The 16072-nt window shown below is 29.8% G+C and overlaps 2 protein-coding genes and 1 pseudogene across 4 annotated transcripts in view; 2 read left to right on the top strand and 1 right to left on the bottom strand.

Annotated features, from left to right (window-relative positions):
• LOC118183367 (cytochrome P450 18a1-like) overlaps nt 1–5947 on the top strand; it is a 42425-nt pseudogene extending 36478 nt beyond the window's left edge. The window contains exon 8 of the transcript XR_015038689.1: nt 1594–5947. The product of XR_015038689.1 is annotated as a cytochrome P450 18a1-like (transcript). The remainder of the gene's footprint in view (nt 1–1593) is intronic.
• Nucleotides 1–16072, bottom strand: part of LOC118183368 (uncharacterized) — a 71993-nt gene that overhangs the window by 55145 nt on the left and 776 nt on the right. Inside the window, exon 1 of one of the 2 annotated variants that reach the window (XR_015038702.1) lies at nt 4667–4804. The exons of the other annotated variant lie outside the window; for it this stretch is intronic. The gene's annotated coding sequence lies outside the window, so the exon portion shown is untranslated. Of the gene's footprint in view, nt 1–4666; nt 4805–16072 lie in introns of those variants that run through there. 2 annotated transcript variants of the gene reach the window in all.
• LOC118187969 (lisH domain-containing protein ARMC9-like) overlaps nt 10573–16072 on the top strand; it is a 47952-nt gene continuing 42452 nt past the window's right edge. The window contains exons 1-3 of the mRNA XM_035358285.2: nt 10573–10865; nt 13357–13482; nt 15747–15914. Coding sequence (XP_035214176.1) covers nt 10812–10865; nt 13357–13482; nt 15747–15914 — 348 coding nt within the window. The 5' untranslated portion in view covers nt 10573–10811. The remainder of the gene's footprint in view (nt 10866–13356; nt 13483–15746; nt 15915–16072) is intronic.

The raw sequence follows: 16072 nt of genomic DNA, 5'->3' as shown, positions 1-16072 counted from the left end.
AAACAAAAAGCAGTACTTCTTCACACAAAATCTGAATATGCTTTTGATGGTTCAAGCACACGCGTCAACGGTGACAAGGAAGCCTAGTTTAAAACTCATGAGATAGTCTCGCAACATGAAGGACTGACTTTCAACACAGTCATTATTTTAACACCACACTTCGTTGAACACAGTCTTGATTGAAAATTTGCACTATACATTTGGCATCATTACTGTAAAAGCAGAATTGAGAATCAGCAGACTTAAAGACTCGTTTCCGTTCTTTTACAAACCGATTTTATTGAAGCTTAGTCCATTGTAACCCTACCCCTTAGGCATTCGCACTGGTATTTTCAGAAGCAACCTAGCCCGTATATGTATAGCATTGATTCTAAAATTAAAATATGTAATCTGTTATTGATTTTTCTACAACTATTTTATTGTTACCAGGTCATCATGTGACAATCTCCGGTGATCGCGATTAATGATCGGTACTTGAGTATTTTCCCGTAAACTATGAAACTATAGCCAAGCAGCGCGAGTTGTTGATAAGAGTGACGTCACAATACACTCATAACGTCTAGTAGTCAGATATGTATATAACTGTATGTTATAATATATTTATACTATATATTAATGATCTTTATCTTCACACATATATATATATACACGCACATATATATATATATATATACTTGATATATATTATATATCAAGTATATAATATATAGTATAAGTATATAATATCAAGTATATTAATATATAGTATAAATATAGTATAACATACAGTTATATACATATCTGACTACTACACAACTATATAAATATATACTGTATAAATATAGACAATTGTATATATATATATATATATTTGCTTCTGCTTTTGTTGCTACTAATACTCTGCCGCGCTGCTTTATTCCTATCGCAACAGTATCAAATAAGGATAAACAAAGGTAAATGTTAAGGATAAGGAGAATCGTCAAGTTACGGGATTACCACAGATAGTACGGTCCTGGCACCTTACGCTTGCAAGTACGGATCTCCTTATATGTTTGCTTGACTGTTACATACAGTGATCTCTTATGGGGCAAAATAGAACTGTTATGCATCATCTACGAAAGGTTTAGTGTTTCAAGTACAGCTAATGTCAAAGCCTTCCAAAAAATTGTTTTTTCCAGCCATTCTTCTCTTTTTTCCATTTCGTCAACTTCTTACTTTACGCAACAGACAAAATAAAAACCTCTTGCTCTGAATAAGAGATAGAACAAAACTTCTTACTCCGATTAAGAGACATTTTAAAGCTGTCGTGCCATTACACATAGCATGGCCTCTTTAATTCTAATTATTATTAGTCATATTTTTTTATGATTCGCTTATTCTAGGTTTTTATTAGTTTCAATTTACAAGATTCCAGATTTTTATTCCGTATACATTGTGTAAAATAGATAAGGAAAAAATGCTAAGATTATTCATCAAAATTTTCCAAATTCTTTCACTTTGAAATTTTGTAATTTATGTATATTTATTGTATACTGTATCCAATATTAGAATAGATTGCAATTTTATTTTTAAGCTATTTGAACTCCAAAACTTTTGTTTTGTGCTCATTTATAGGTAGACGTAACTGCCCTGGGGAACAGGTTGCTATGATTGAAATTTTGCACTACTTTGTGACGATCATGCAAAACTTCCAACTGTTGCCAGAATTCGATGGAAAACTACCGGATTTAAGTGGAAACCTAGGAATTACCTATCAGTGCAAACCACAGAAATTACGTTTCGTTCCAAGAGACTAGACGATACGAAAGATGATTCCATTATTTTCATTATTATGTCAATCATCCTTATTTTTACTGTCTGTTTTCTGTAAATAATCTTTATAAAAAGTCACAGAAGAATGATAAATATTCCATATAGAACTTAGAATACCATTCACTTTTTGATTATCTTCTTCTTACTAACTCCTCTGATCTGAATCAGATCAGATCCACAGTTCAGTCGCCATCATAACTTCCGTCACAAAATTAGGTATCCTCAGCAGGTTTTCACGCACCAAGGCAACACAACTAAATAGACGTCTCGCAGTAGCTTCATGGTTTTTACATTTGGCTCAAGTGAGAAAGGTTTTAGTACCACGAGAATATCTGAGAGTCCTTAAATTGTCTTGAAGTCAACAAAGCCTGCCACCCTTGAAACCAATACGTTTTTATTATATATTTATCAGTCATCGTTCAATCAAATCTCTGATATTTGCAAGTAAAAATCTTCGTATTTGAAACTCAATTTTGAAACATTTTTTAAGGCTTTCTAATTCCTTTCTTAAAAAATAAGTTTTGGAAAAAGTTCACAGCTTTATATTTTCAATATAACCAAATGATTATGTTACATCTGAGTTTTAATGTAGTGCATTAAAATTTTTAAAGTAAATTTAACGACCTATTATTAATCCTATTACAGATAAAAGATTAAACTGCAGTTGATTCAAACTAGCCTAGAGTGCTTCAAGTATGGCAGACCAATTTTGGTCCTAGCTCCTACTACAATCCCAGAATACTACAATGAACGGAATAATTATTATAGTGTGGGGTTTTATTTAATTTTATGAATAGTACATTTATTTTATTTCGGAAGCAACCTTTCCTACAAACACTCGTTTTCAACCCACGCTTTCTATCCAGACTGTAAATGTAAGATTCTAGCTAATTTAAAATTACTTGAAAGGCTAGATCAAGATTAATCATTCGTTAAAATCGTAGCTTCACAGTTATAATTTTTGATTTCAAACCTTTATTTCCCCTTTCATAACTCTTATTTAACTTTTCATTAATGTGTTTCATGATATTATTTTCAGCCCCTTGTAATGGGATGATTTATCATTTGATGTCTCATATAAACCTAATCCATTAATAGAATGCATTAAGCCATAATATAACTATCCAAAAATTATATAAGTATGAAATACTGATTCTATCTCTGTTTAAATATTAAATACTTAAAATCGTTAATCCGTTTGCTATGATTTGGATGTCAGTTGAACTACCAGCAAACATATCCACTTTATCAATGGCGAGCAAATAAATCTTTCATTACATTTAATTTGTGTTGTTTCAAGAATTTTAGTCATTACTGACTATTTCTGTAACTTAATTTCTATTTTAATAAAAATTTTAATAAAGAAAAGCTTCTTTTAAATTTTTTTTTATTTAAGATTTTTTTTACTTCGTATTATAGTTACTTTAATAAAATAGCATTTATTTACTACATAATAGAATAGTTTGTTCTGATTCTTCCATAAGAAAATTCGAAATTTTAAACATTTTTGTTTCTTTGATAATAAATCATTAATTTTTCTTATACATTACAATAATAGCTCCAAAAAGAAAACATACGTCTTTTCACATTCCAGGCTTAATAAAAAATTAAAGTAATAAATGAATTCGTTTAATTAGTCTAGTACCAACAGTAAATATTCCAGGAATAATCAGAAATACTTCTGATGAAAATTAAATATGCGTATAACAGAACAAAAACTTATAATATATATTTTGCTCCAATGTGAATATTATAACGAGGAATGAATCAAGGCAAACTTTGTATAGTTAGTATAACTTTTTTCCCTCCAAATGTCGGGCACTTGCCTATAACGGCATTGGCCACTAGTAAAGCCGGAAGTGGTGGCCATTTTATTGTGGAGGCACCTAATAGGCGGCCACCGTTACCTCCTATGAAGAGACAGACAATTTTTACATCCAAATGCCTTCCCCGAGATTCGAACTTGGACCATTCGGTATTACAGTCAGGCTTCCCTAACCACTATACAGTGTGGGCGGCTAGTTAGTATAACTTTATACAAGAAAAATAGATAAAGAGACTGATAATAGTTAATATAATTTTATACAGAAAAAATAGATAAAGAGACTGATAACTGTATATATAACTTTAAACAAGAAAAATAGATAAGGAAACAGACAATAGTTAATATAACTGTATGCAGTAAAAACAGAATAGTTAGTATAACTTTAAATAAGAAAAAAACGAATAGTTCATATAACTTAGAAATAATAAGAAAAAAAGAATAGTTAATATAACTTTATATCAGAAAACTAGATAAATATACTAATAAAAATTAATGTAACCTTATGCAGAAAAAATAGATAAAGGGACGGGTAATACTTAATATAATTTTATACAGGAAAAATAGATAAAGAGACTGATAATGATTAATATATCTTGATACAGGAAAAATAGATAAAGAGATTGATCTCAGTTAATATAACATTATGCAAGAAAGATGGATAAAGAGACTGATAATAATTAATGTAACTTTATGCAGAAAAAACAGAATAGTTAATATGACTTTATACAGAAAAAAATAGATAAAGAGACTGACAGAAGTTAATATAACTTTATGCAGAAAAAAAGATAAAGAGACTGATAACAATTAATATAAATTTATACAGGGAAAATAGATAAAGTCACTGATAATAGGTAATATATCTTTATATAGGAAAAATAGATAAGAATACTGATAACAGTTAATGTAATGTTTCAAATAATGTTAAATAATATCAAATAATGTTAAATAATTTATTTAAATAATGTTAATTAATAATTATGTTTCAATTAAAGTTTTCTTTAAATAAATGTATAATTTTCCATAGTTTATTTGGTGCTGCTAATTGCAAACCTGAGGGAATGAGACGCTTGCCTCTTCCTTTGTATAGCCTTTGCAGTTCATGTTGTGTACAACCAGTGGATTGTTGTAGTGTTGCTGGCGATGTCAGTTCTCAGTTAACTTATAGCTTCATAGTCTATTCATCAAACTAAAATTTTGAAACAAAAGCCGACTGCTTGCAATCTTAATACAATTATTAGTGTATACACACTTCATAGAAACAAAGATAGAATTATTAGTGTAGAATATTACAATAACAATTATTAGTATATACACACTTCGCTTAGTTCACTTAATACAATTATTAGTGTATACACACTTCATAGAAACAAAGGTAAAGCTAGAATTATTAGTGTACAATAACAATACAATTATTAGTGTATACACACTTCACTAATACACTTTATACAATTATTAGTATATACACACTTCATAGAGACAAAGGTAAAGAGTCTGCCCTCTCAGTGTAAGGTCAGACTGAAATTCTAGCAACGTATGGTACTAAAAAGCAAAGGTCTTCCACCCTTGATTTCTCAGTTTTCTCAGAAAAATATATATGAATGAACTCATTGCGATGTATGTACGTAATATTAAAAGGATTTTACACACGTAATAGTAAAAGATACGTACACGTAATAGTTATCTTTCACGTAATAGTAAAAAGATCAGCTGCTAATATTCTGAAGAGCATTTTTTAAATGCTAAATGGGGCACATTTGATTGTCAATGCTGAACTTTCTGACGAATTTGATAATTTTTCAGTTTTCTGGCGAAATTTTTAAAATTTTCTGAAACCTCCAAACAGAGTTAGATTTGTAAATTTTCAGTTTCTTATTCACATCTATCTTTAACATTATGCACTATCTTGTGTACTGTTTATTTTTCAAAATTTTCAGTGTTTTTTTGAAAACGTTTCTTTGGTACTTATCAGTGAGCTTTAAAAGAATTGGGGGAAAAGAATGCATAGGATTCCACACTTTCAAAAAGAAAATTAACAGATCAGTTGAGCTAAAGCTAACAGAGCTGGAGGTCTGTAATTATAATTAAAATATCTTTATACACTCTAATCGAATGGAAATGCTTTCGATAAATGCCTTGTTGATGTGTGCTATTATATGTCAATTTTAATTCACGTTTAATTCCATATCTTGTTGATTTGTGCTGTTATATATCAATTTTTATTCATGTTTAACCCTATTAAGGAAAAAAAATATGATATCCGAAGCTATTTGATGTCAAACAAAGTGTAATGTGAAACATATGCAATATGAATAAAATGAAATATTTCTTAACAAATTATTCAATATACTTTATTCTTACACTGAGATTATAAAAATCTCTGTTTTATGTAATCTCTGTCAGACTTACTAATTATTTTATATTGGTTAATTTTTTGGGCCCAGTTATTCTCAACTAAGAGCAAAGCTAAACCGGCTAGCCTATCTTGTCAAATACTTCGCAAAGAGCTTTTTTATTAATTTCTATTTTGAGAATTATAATTCAGCCTTAGTTGCAGTCACAGAAACCGTTAAGTATAGGATGCATGTTATACGTACATCAGAAAAACTCTATGAAAGTGAACTCTGGTGTATCTTCATTAATTCTCCTAATCTTTTGATATTAATATTTTAAGCTTCTCTTTAAATGATAACTTAACCAGTGTTTCTCAAACTTTTCTCATTGAGGAGCACTTTTTTTAGTTCTAAACTTCATAAGAAACATCAGATAAATTTGGGTTTTATTTATAAGAAATGATAACACTGGTGCATAATATTGAAAAAAGTCATATATGTGTATATAAACTCATTTCGTCTTAATCAAAGATCAACTTTTAGATGAAGTCAGATTGAAGTCCTCGATGAAAGCTATGAAAATATAATTGACATATGACTAGAATGGTGACCTCTGGACAACGCTAAATCAGCTTTTGTGAAAATTTTTAAGTCGCAAATCCTCTTGGGATTTCAAAACCAGAAGTTATGGATTCCACTGGCTTTCATCCTCAGGATTACAAATAAGTCATAATGATAGATTATATTATGGTTTTGTTTTCTTTTATCCTTCATTTTGTTATGGGCGTACAGGTTCGTAATGACCTGAATAAGCACAAAACCGATGATAGCTTGATAAAATTGACCTTTTCAAAAGCAACACTTTACAGTTCTGGAGCTTTTCACAACAATACGCGGATTGCTCATCACAGAGTTACTAATTCAAAAAATTGCTGTCTCCGAAATTGGCGAAATTTTTAGTACCTCCGATTTCTCGAAATTGCTGGAAGGCATATATACAGTTACATAGGGCAGGATACAGTTACAGTTACATATGGAAGGACAAGTTACAGTTATACAGAGATCGGGTTAAAATGTCGCCATATAATATACCATTGAAGACTTCTGGCGAATTCTCATCATAGCCAAGTTGGCACCTTTTCGGCAATTTAGGAAAATAGCCATATATCTCAATGTTAAATGTATTTGCCCCTGTAGTCTTACTTTTTCGGCAAAGCGTCACTCTTTTCAGGCTTTCATGTTACATTATGCAAGAGATACTTACAAGTAATTTAATTAAAATTATTTACATTTACATGAAATTCGTAACAATATTTCATTTTATTTAGATGAATTGTTATTTTTATTTTCGAATAAACCTTGCACAATATCTGACACACATGTCGTTCAAACTTCGGTTTACAATTGATCAAATCCAGCCTTACGGTTTATTATGTGTGACAGCATGTTTGCTGTTGCCACCTCCAAATCTATCACATAATCAATTACCAAATATAATTATGTAGTTTCTCCTCTTCCACCAGATGCAGCGTCAATAGTTCGGAGATTTACTTATGAAATCAAACCTTACTGCCCGTTATACAAAATTCAAAGCTGAATTAATAAACCGATTGAAGGGAATTCTTTCCAGCAAGAGATCTCTGACATTTATCACCTGGAGAGGATCTGATGGCTCTCGAGAAACCTTACGATTTACTTAGGAACATGAAAAGATGATCAGATTCCTTAAATGTTCTCGATAACTTAATGTTAGAATTATTCCCTCAGCGTTTGCCTTCAGCCTTTTAGTTTAATTTACCCGCGGTTTCTGTTTAACCAAAATTAAACAAACCTGTATTGATCGTACCCTTCCGTATGTATATTGATCGTATCCACAACATTGATGAAACAAACGTTTATTGAAAGCTTACTGAAACAAATGTATATTGATCACCTCGTTCGTTGTGGTCATTCGCCATATTGTGAAATAGCAATAAATCTCGATAAAGAAGCAGTTCCAAAACAAAAAAACAGATTAACCTATTTGCGGGTGTAGTACGCATTCTGGGAAAACTATAGAGAAGACAAATGCACCAAACCTTTGTTTACGGGAGGCAAAAACGAGACCATCAAAAGAACGCAGGCGACTTATTCTTTGCCTTCAATGATCGAAACGGCTTTCGACATCTGGCTGTTGGGCTGTTTAAGCCCTACCCCCAATAAAACCCAATTAAAAATTTCGAAATTTTGTATGTTAACTTTAAAGGTATATTAAATATAGGAGAAGAAAAAAATCAACTTGCAGCTACGTACGTAAATTATTTGAATATTATTAAATAATAATAATGTTCAAACGTAAATTATTTGAACAGAAAGCCATCGGTGACTAAACAGTAATAAGGTAAGTTCAAATTAAATCGTGCCAATAGCAAAATAATAAGAAAGAAAAACAATTAAAGGAATTATGGAAATTAAAATCCTTCTAGTCAGAGTAGCAAAGGAGTAGGGGTGACATCGGGCCTGGTTCCAAGCATAGGTGATATAGGTAGCTGCATAAGGCGCTCCAAAGTTAATCGTGTTCAAAAATCTCGCCCACGGTTTCTGTGGTTAATGAAAATCTTAGTCTGAATTCTTAAAAATTCTGAATTCCTCGTGTGAAATCTTAGTCTGAATTCCAAAAGACGTGGATGTTTGACTTTTTATAGGAATAGTGGATTTAAAAACCGTTTGAGCTTTCATATTCATCAGAAACGATAGATATTAAACATGCACTATTAAAGAAAGAAAGTAAACACGTAAATGATTCTATAAACATTTCGATAACTCTTCAGTGCATCCGTAAAAGCCGTTCCAGCTCAGCAATGATTAGAGCTGTTCAACATAGTGAAAGTACATTACTCATTGATTTATGGTCTTAAAAATTTCGATATGCCTTGATTAGTGAGAAATTACGAAAATCTACAGCGTGCTTTAATTGAAGGTAGAGTAAGTAGCCATCAGTCTGATGATAATTCTCAAGAGATGACTATAGAATTGTATACTTACAGAATCTCATTTTCAAAGTAGCAAAAATTCCAAAACAAGTTGTTTCCTATATTCCTATGTACTGTTTACAATCTTAGCCTATGGGTTGTGGTATGAAATGTTTTGACAGTTTAGGTATCAGCAGCTGCAGCGGAAAGCAATTTTTCTAAGCTGTAATAGATCAAAATTTATTTCAGGTCATGTTTTCAGAAGAGTTGAATTTCCTTGCATTTTTATCTATAAAAAAATCATACGCCTTACGAAATGCATCTAGATTTATTTAAGTTGCATTTGTAAACAGATTGTAAACTTTAAAAAGGTTGTACATTTAATTAATTAAATAAAAGCATGTTATGGTTTGAAGTATTAATAGAATTAATTTCTAGAAGATGCCAAATGTACTGTTCGCCTAGGGCTCCAAAAATGATACAACTAGACCTGCTTAACCTTATCGTTTTCCAAGATTTTCCAGTCTATTTGATGTAAGATTGCACCGAATTCGGTAAAAGTTTACAATTGGGTGCCCCTTGTTTCTTGGCGATTCTTTTTTGACGCCAAGATTGGCGCCAGGAAGGCACAACTTCAAGATGGCCACTACAGAAAACCAAATTAAGAAGTCAAAGAATTGCACAAACTCTGTGTCCATGTACACATCGATCTGTTTTCACTTAAAAGAACATCCTAGAATTGCACAAACTAGGCATTGCGCACTGCCTTAAATTTGTCCATGTACACATCAATATATTTTCATTTAAATAAAATCAGGAAGTTAAAATAAAGTTAAAACTATCATGGTAACGAGAAGTGAGGTTTCATCGCCAAAATTTTTTAAAAAATGTCGCTAACCGAAGGGGCACCCAATTCTACACTACAGCCCCGAATTCAATTAAATTGTTCGATTTACAAAACTGATCTCAAGTAAACTCATTGTGCTGCTAATAATACAATATTAGATCATTTGATTAGCAGCTGGACATTAACTAAAAAACATCGAGTAAGTTTAAAAAATGTTTACATAATTTTTTAACATTAAAACAAAATTAAGATGATTTGATAAATTACCCTAAAATGTTATAAAATCTTCATTTGGCCCATTATTTTTTGATTTGTCAGATCTTATAAGGATAGAAATTCTTATCATTACTTTAACTATAAAGGAAGGATTATGTGAACAACACTACATAAAAATAAAGCTTCTTTTTTTAAATTTTAATAAAATTTCTGTATAATATTCTATTATCATCAGAAATACTCCCGTGTAAAAAATTTTGAGAAACTTATATCGGTTAAAGAGCATCAGATATTAATTTTAAATTTTATCTATACAGGTCAGCAGTGAAACCAGGTTAAATAAAACCATGATAAAAAGGGCTTTTGAGCCAAAATTTATCGCTATAATACGGGTTCTTTTCATTATGGATTATGAAATGTTCCATAATAAAAGATTACATTATGATTAAAAGAGAATTTTTGTAATCAGCGAGTTCTTTCCATGCATTGAAATAGAACATATAATAATGTTTTCGAATCACTTTCACTTTCTGACTTGAAGTTCGTTCGCCTTCTCCGACACAAGCGCCATTAATCAAGCTGCCTATCCTCATCCCCCTCTTTTTCTGTTGTTTTGTCTCCATGGCTACCTGATACAAGGTGCAAAGAAACATAAAGCATGAGGGTTGCGTTATGATAGCAGACGAAATATGTAGCCCTACAATGGCGTTCTATAGAATATAGATGACACGTTTTAATTATTGAAAATGTTTAACATTTGGAGAACTCTTTGGGGTTAAAATGCCCTCATATTGCAGAACCAAATGTTGTATAATCCGAACAGTGATGTGACATATTGCCTTTTATAGAAAATGTCGGGATCTGTTTCTTCTGTAGAAGGTGAATTAAATGCCATAATTAAAGAGGTATGTATAATATTAATGTAGCTGAAACACAGATATGCATTCTTTTTTTCTTAATAGACAGTAAATTCCTGTTTTTTTGTTTAAAATAAAATCTTAAATATGAAAAAAAATTAAGCAACTATGTTTTTGTTACGTTTGTATCTATAAAAATTACAAACATATACAAAATTTGAAGTAATGTATAATTAGCTATTTTATGATCAATTTAAATTTAAAGTATATTTTTGTTTTGAAATTATTTTAACATTAAATAAAAAAATTATTTCTTATAAAGTGACTGAATTTTTTTAAAATTTTAATAAAATTTCCCCTCTAATTTGTATCTCAAAACTTCATTTTAAAAATGCGTCAAGCATTTTGAAATGATTTATATGCTTGCGTATGAAATACATTTTAATAAAACTATTGATTAATGGCAGGTTTTATAAAATAAAGGCAATATTTGCTCTATCTGGTCTTCAGTTATTTTATTCAAAACATTTTCTCAAAAGATTAAATAGTATATATCTAAATTTGTATAAGAAAAGCTGGAAAAATTCATGTATAATTAATTCTGATTTACAATTGTACGCATCAGAGTTTTTCTTTAGTATATACATAATCAGATGATTGTTAATATTACTATCATTCAAGGCTTAATTTCATTAACAACGCTTGGAATCTGTCTTCGGTATTTCCTCATTTCAAATGAAAATCATATTAATTATCACAGTTCTCATTTACATCCTGGGAATTATTTTGCATAAGTTTTAATTACTAGAGTTTTCATTTTAATCAGTTGCAATGCCTTATCATTTTACATTCAAATCATTCAAAAATCATACGAAATTGTACGCATTTTTTAAAATCTGTAAAAATGTTACTCATACGTTACTGAAAATTAAGAGAAAAACAGCAATTCTGCGACTTTTTGGTAAGAAGAAATTATTCCCAAACTAAAAATAAATAAGTATATGCATTTAAATTTAGAACACAGTCACCAGGATAGTTGGAAACAAAAATACTATTGGACTCAATGAAACAATTAAAGGCACACCTGAAAGTAATATCTAAAGAATTTTCTATCAACTTTCATATTTTATATTCTCAGAAATTTTATAATGAAAAAAACAGAGTTTTTTAAGTACAATAGTGTATGTTTTAAAGTAAATGCTTTTAATATATATGCTCTTAAGTTATAAACGTAAACCTGATGCAAAATGTAATCGTTTCAGTATCATGATTTATCTTTAATTCCCCTTCTTTTTTTGTAAACAAAAGCGGATGAATCCAAAATTTTCATGAATCCGATTCAGAAATGTTCTCTGATCCTTCATATAAAAATAATAATAAGTATAAAGAAATCTGCATTTAATATTAAAAATCTTTTAATTTAAAAAAATCAGAATGCCCATTTTAATTTAAAATACACGTTTAAAAATATCCTCATATTTATATAGAAATATAAATAAAGTGCCTAATTAAAACTCTTTAATCTTGACATTCATTTTCTCAACATAGTTTGAAAAACATTTTGAGTAGCCGTTAAATCAGGTCTTCATACAGTAAAAATAAAAATATACTGGCCAAATTATGCTACAAGATATTTTTTGACTTTTCAGTTTTTCAAGAAACAATGTTTGCCATTTTGGTTAAACTGCTTTAAATAAACTATTACGTAGGCATAATACACTGTAAAAAACTTATTATACTACTCTATATGTAAATGTGTAATAATAATTAAAACTTCAAAAAGTTAAAAGTAAAACGAAGAAAAACTTATCAATATTTCTTAGATGATGTTAAAGTTAAAACATTATGCGGATTTGCAAGAAACTGGTTTACTATTTCTGGTTTGAATTTGATGATGTATATATATATAAATTACAAAACAATTCTTTTGAAAACAGCAAATGATTTTACTACATGTCATTAATACTAATTTTGCAAAAGTTAGAGTTAAAACGGTTGATAGTTCTTAGCTTAAGATTAGAGAGATTCGAATGGCGAAAAAAGCTCAAAGATTTCAGTTTTCGAATCTTGAACTTTTTTCAATATTCATGGGATTTCGAAAATTATAATATACCATCCCTCTTAAAAGTGTATTTATATTTTATACTTAATTTTTACAAACCAGTTTTTTTATTATTTTAATTTCTGAATGACTAGCTTACACATTTATTTTAGAAATTCAGTCCTGCTCTGGTTTTCTGATGTAATTAACTGAATTTCTTTGTCATTTATCTCGCATTAAAACAAAAGTTAATATGATTAATTTTTCTTCAGAGTAAAGGATTAGATAATTTACTGAATATTAATAAAATTATATATGGAACATATATCAACAATTTTAATTCGCATTCACAGATGTATAACAAAAGATAACCAATTATCTTGTGTTTTACATCATAACAAAAAGTATCCTTCGTAAAATATATGTACAAAATCGTAACACAGGAATTTTTTATTTTGTTTTTAGATTTTAGATGATTTTCTTAAATTTTGTTTTTAGTTTTTAGAATATTCTAAGTTGAGTAAAACACTTGCAACATTTGAAGAGGAATGCCGAAAACTTGGCAAGCCTATACAGGACCATGCTGGAAAGAACAGGAAGGATGAGAGGATTTCAAAAATTAAAGTGAGTCATGTTTCATATTTTTATGATTATTTAGTATATAATAAAAACTAACATTTTTATGCAACATGCATATTCTTATAACTTTAAAGAGAATATGCTCTAAAATTTCCTTTTAAGTCTATAATCCAACAAAATATATGGGAAATTAATTGTTTCATGCCGTGAAAGCTTATCACAGTTACTGAAAAGTAGATAAATTAGTTTCCTAGGGGTTATTAACAATGTTGGTGAAATGCTGGGAAGAATAATCTAAAAATGAACAAGACGCAAATTTTTCAGATGGGAGGGAAACCATTGCGTCGAGGTCGGTATTGCGATAAATATTTAAATAATTCTAAAAATATTTTGAAAAGAAAAACTTACCGCTAAAACTTCATAGAGATATCCTTAAATACCTAAGCCAAGTGAACAGGAAGAACTTGAAACTTCCCTAAGATAAATCCCAGCTCATGCACAAGATCAAAAGCTATAAATAGCCCAAGTTTAAAAAAAAATAGAGAATAGAGAAAAAATTTTAACACCCAAAGAATATGGTAGAGCAAAGTGTAAAGCGTATTCGCGAACAAAAGCTTAACAATGTAAACTCACTGTAGACACATTAGGTTATTTAGAAACAGGAGAGATGAAAAATGAATGAAACAGGAGAAATGGTTTACGTGCTTTGGTTAAAACTATTTCAGAGATACAAAGATGCACTTTTTTTTCAGCTCGTACACAGTTAAATGGAAAGAAAAATAGGTTAGCGTAAATTAAGAATTGGGTGAATTATTCTCGGTTCAAACTGAAGAAAGTACGCCAAGATAACTTCTTAAATTTCTCGGAAAATTCCTAACCAAATTTTAAAAATTTAACATTTAGGCGTAATTAGAATGTAGAATCGAAATTTGGAAAAAAAATTGGTATGTCATTTCAGAAAAAGTCTTGATTGGTGTCAAAATACCTATATTAGAACAACGCTATGTATAAATCTAATATATATCCTAAGTCACGCTTTTGAGAAACAAAAAGTGTAAATTAAATTTCATCGATCGGTCTAGTAGAATGAGAGATATAGAACTGTCCTTTTTTTCCGCAGAGTTATTTGGAAATCATAAAATGTGTAAGATCTATCTCTACTTGTCCACATACACTAACTTAGATCCTACAATGAACCTGGCGAATTCTCGCACAGGTGTGATTAAATACCATCACAGAAGAAGGGTTAAAAATAACTCTTTATTAAATCAAACTAATTTAACAGAAAGCACGGACTTCGGAAGTTACAAAACACCGTTCACTTGCGACGGTAACTAAACGTAGACTATAATACAAATCCAATTCTGAAAAATAAACGAGTGCAAGAACGCACTTCAAAATTACTCCTAAGAAATGGAATCATAGAAATCTAACCGGCGTGATACTAAACTGATATGGCCAAGAGGCTTACTAGCGTGACCGCGAAATAACAATAACAACGAAACGTGCGCTTGGCTAGCGAAACACGCTCTGAATAAATTGAGATAATCACACGTTTAAATAGCACTTCACTTAATTTTAAATTTATATCCTGACGAGAGAATGTGAGGGGAAGTTGAGAACAGGAAAACTTAAAAGAAATTTGTTATGCAGAATAAGAAAAACCCTACAAGTGTTTATGTAAAGATTTAGTTCATATCAAATAGTTTTCTTTTTTCTTTTCTTTTTGGTGTGTATGTGTGTGTGCGTGTTTGCGTGTGCGTGAAAATTGTGTACCGATTGTTTTAATAGAATCAATGCTATTAAATACTGCATTCCTGCAAAAGTTTTGTTTCAATTTCTTTCCTTCCAAACAGATCTCACAAACGCTTATTTTAAAATTGAATTTAAGACAGAAAAGTACCATGATTTATTAATAAAAACAGTTAGAACTCAGATTAGAAGAAAAAGAAAGCAAAAGATAAAGACATTGCTTATTAAAACTGGAAAATTGTTATGGACTCCATTGCACAATGGCCCAAAAAATTTTTACGCTTAACATGGTTGCCAAACTTTGGCAGTTTGAATGATTGATGATTCTACTGTAAATGTATGTCGTATTAATGGTTGTATTAATTCGTAAATAAATAAATTATATTTTGATAATTTCAAAGTGAAAATTTTGCATGTATCATACATTTGCATCCGTAAGGTTGACTGATTTTCTTTTAGATGGATATCTGAAAAATTACTTTCTCTCGTGAGGTGAAATTTTAATGTCGCACATTAAAAATTAATTCTGTTGTATACATGTGTATTTCTTTTTCTAGAATGAATTACTTCAGCATTTTGACAATGGAAGGCGAACTGAATTTTTCTCTGAATGGGAAACACATATCAATCCTGAAAGTAGGGGAAATAACTTGTTTTGCCAAAAATTAGAGTTTAACTTACAGATACATTTTGCTGTTTTGCCAATGAGAAAAGTGGATCATTGGGTAAGAGTATTTTATAAATTATCAGAAAATCATGCATCACATTTAATAATATACTTGCAATTTTAAAATAATCAATCTTTAGACAACTTTATAAGCCCTTATTATAATTATTATTATAATAAGGGCTTATATATTATATATATATTATAATTATTATT

Source organism: Stegodyphus dumicola, chromosome 1, assembly GCF_044657685.1.
Source record: "Stegodyphus dumicola isolate Sdum_Otavi_A_Nest chromosome 1, ASM4465768v1".
Classification (NCBI taxonomy): domain Eukaryota; kingdom Metazoa; phylum Arthropoda; class Arachnida; order Araneae; family Eresidae; genus Stegodyphus; species Stegodyphus dumicola.
Note: the sequence above shows the minus strand (reverse complement) of the source record. Positions and strands in the feature narration are given on the sequence as shown.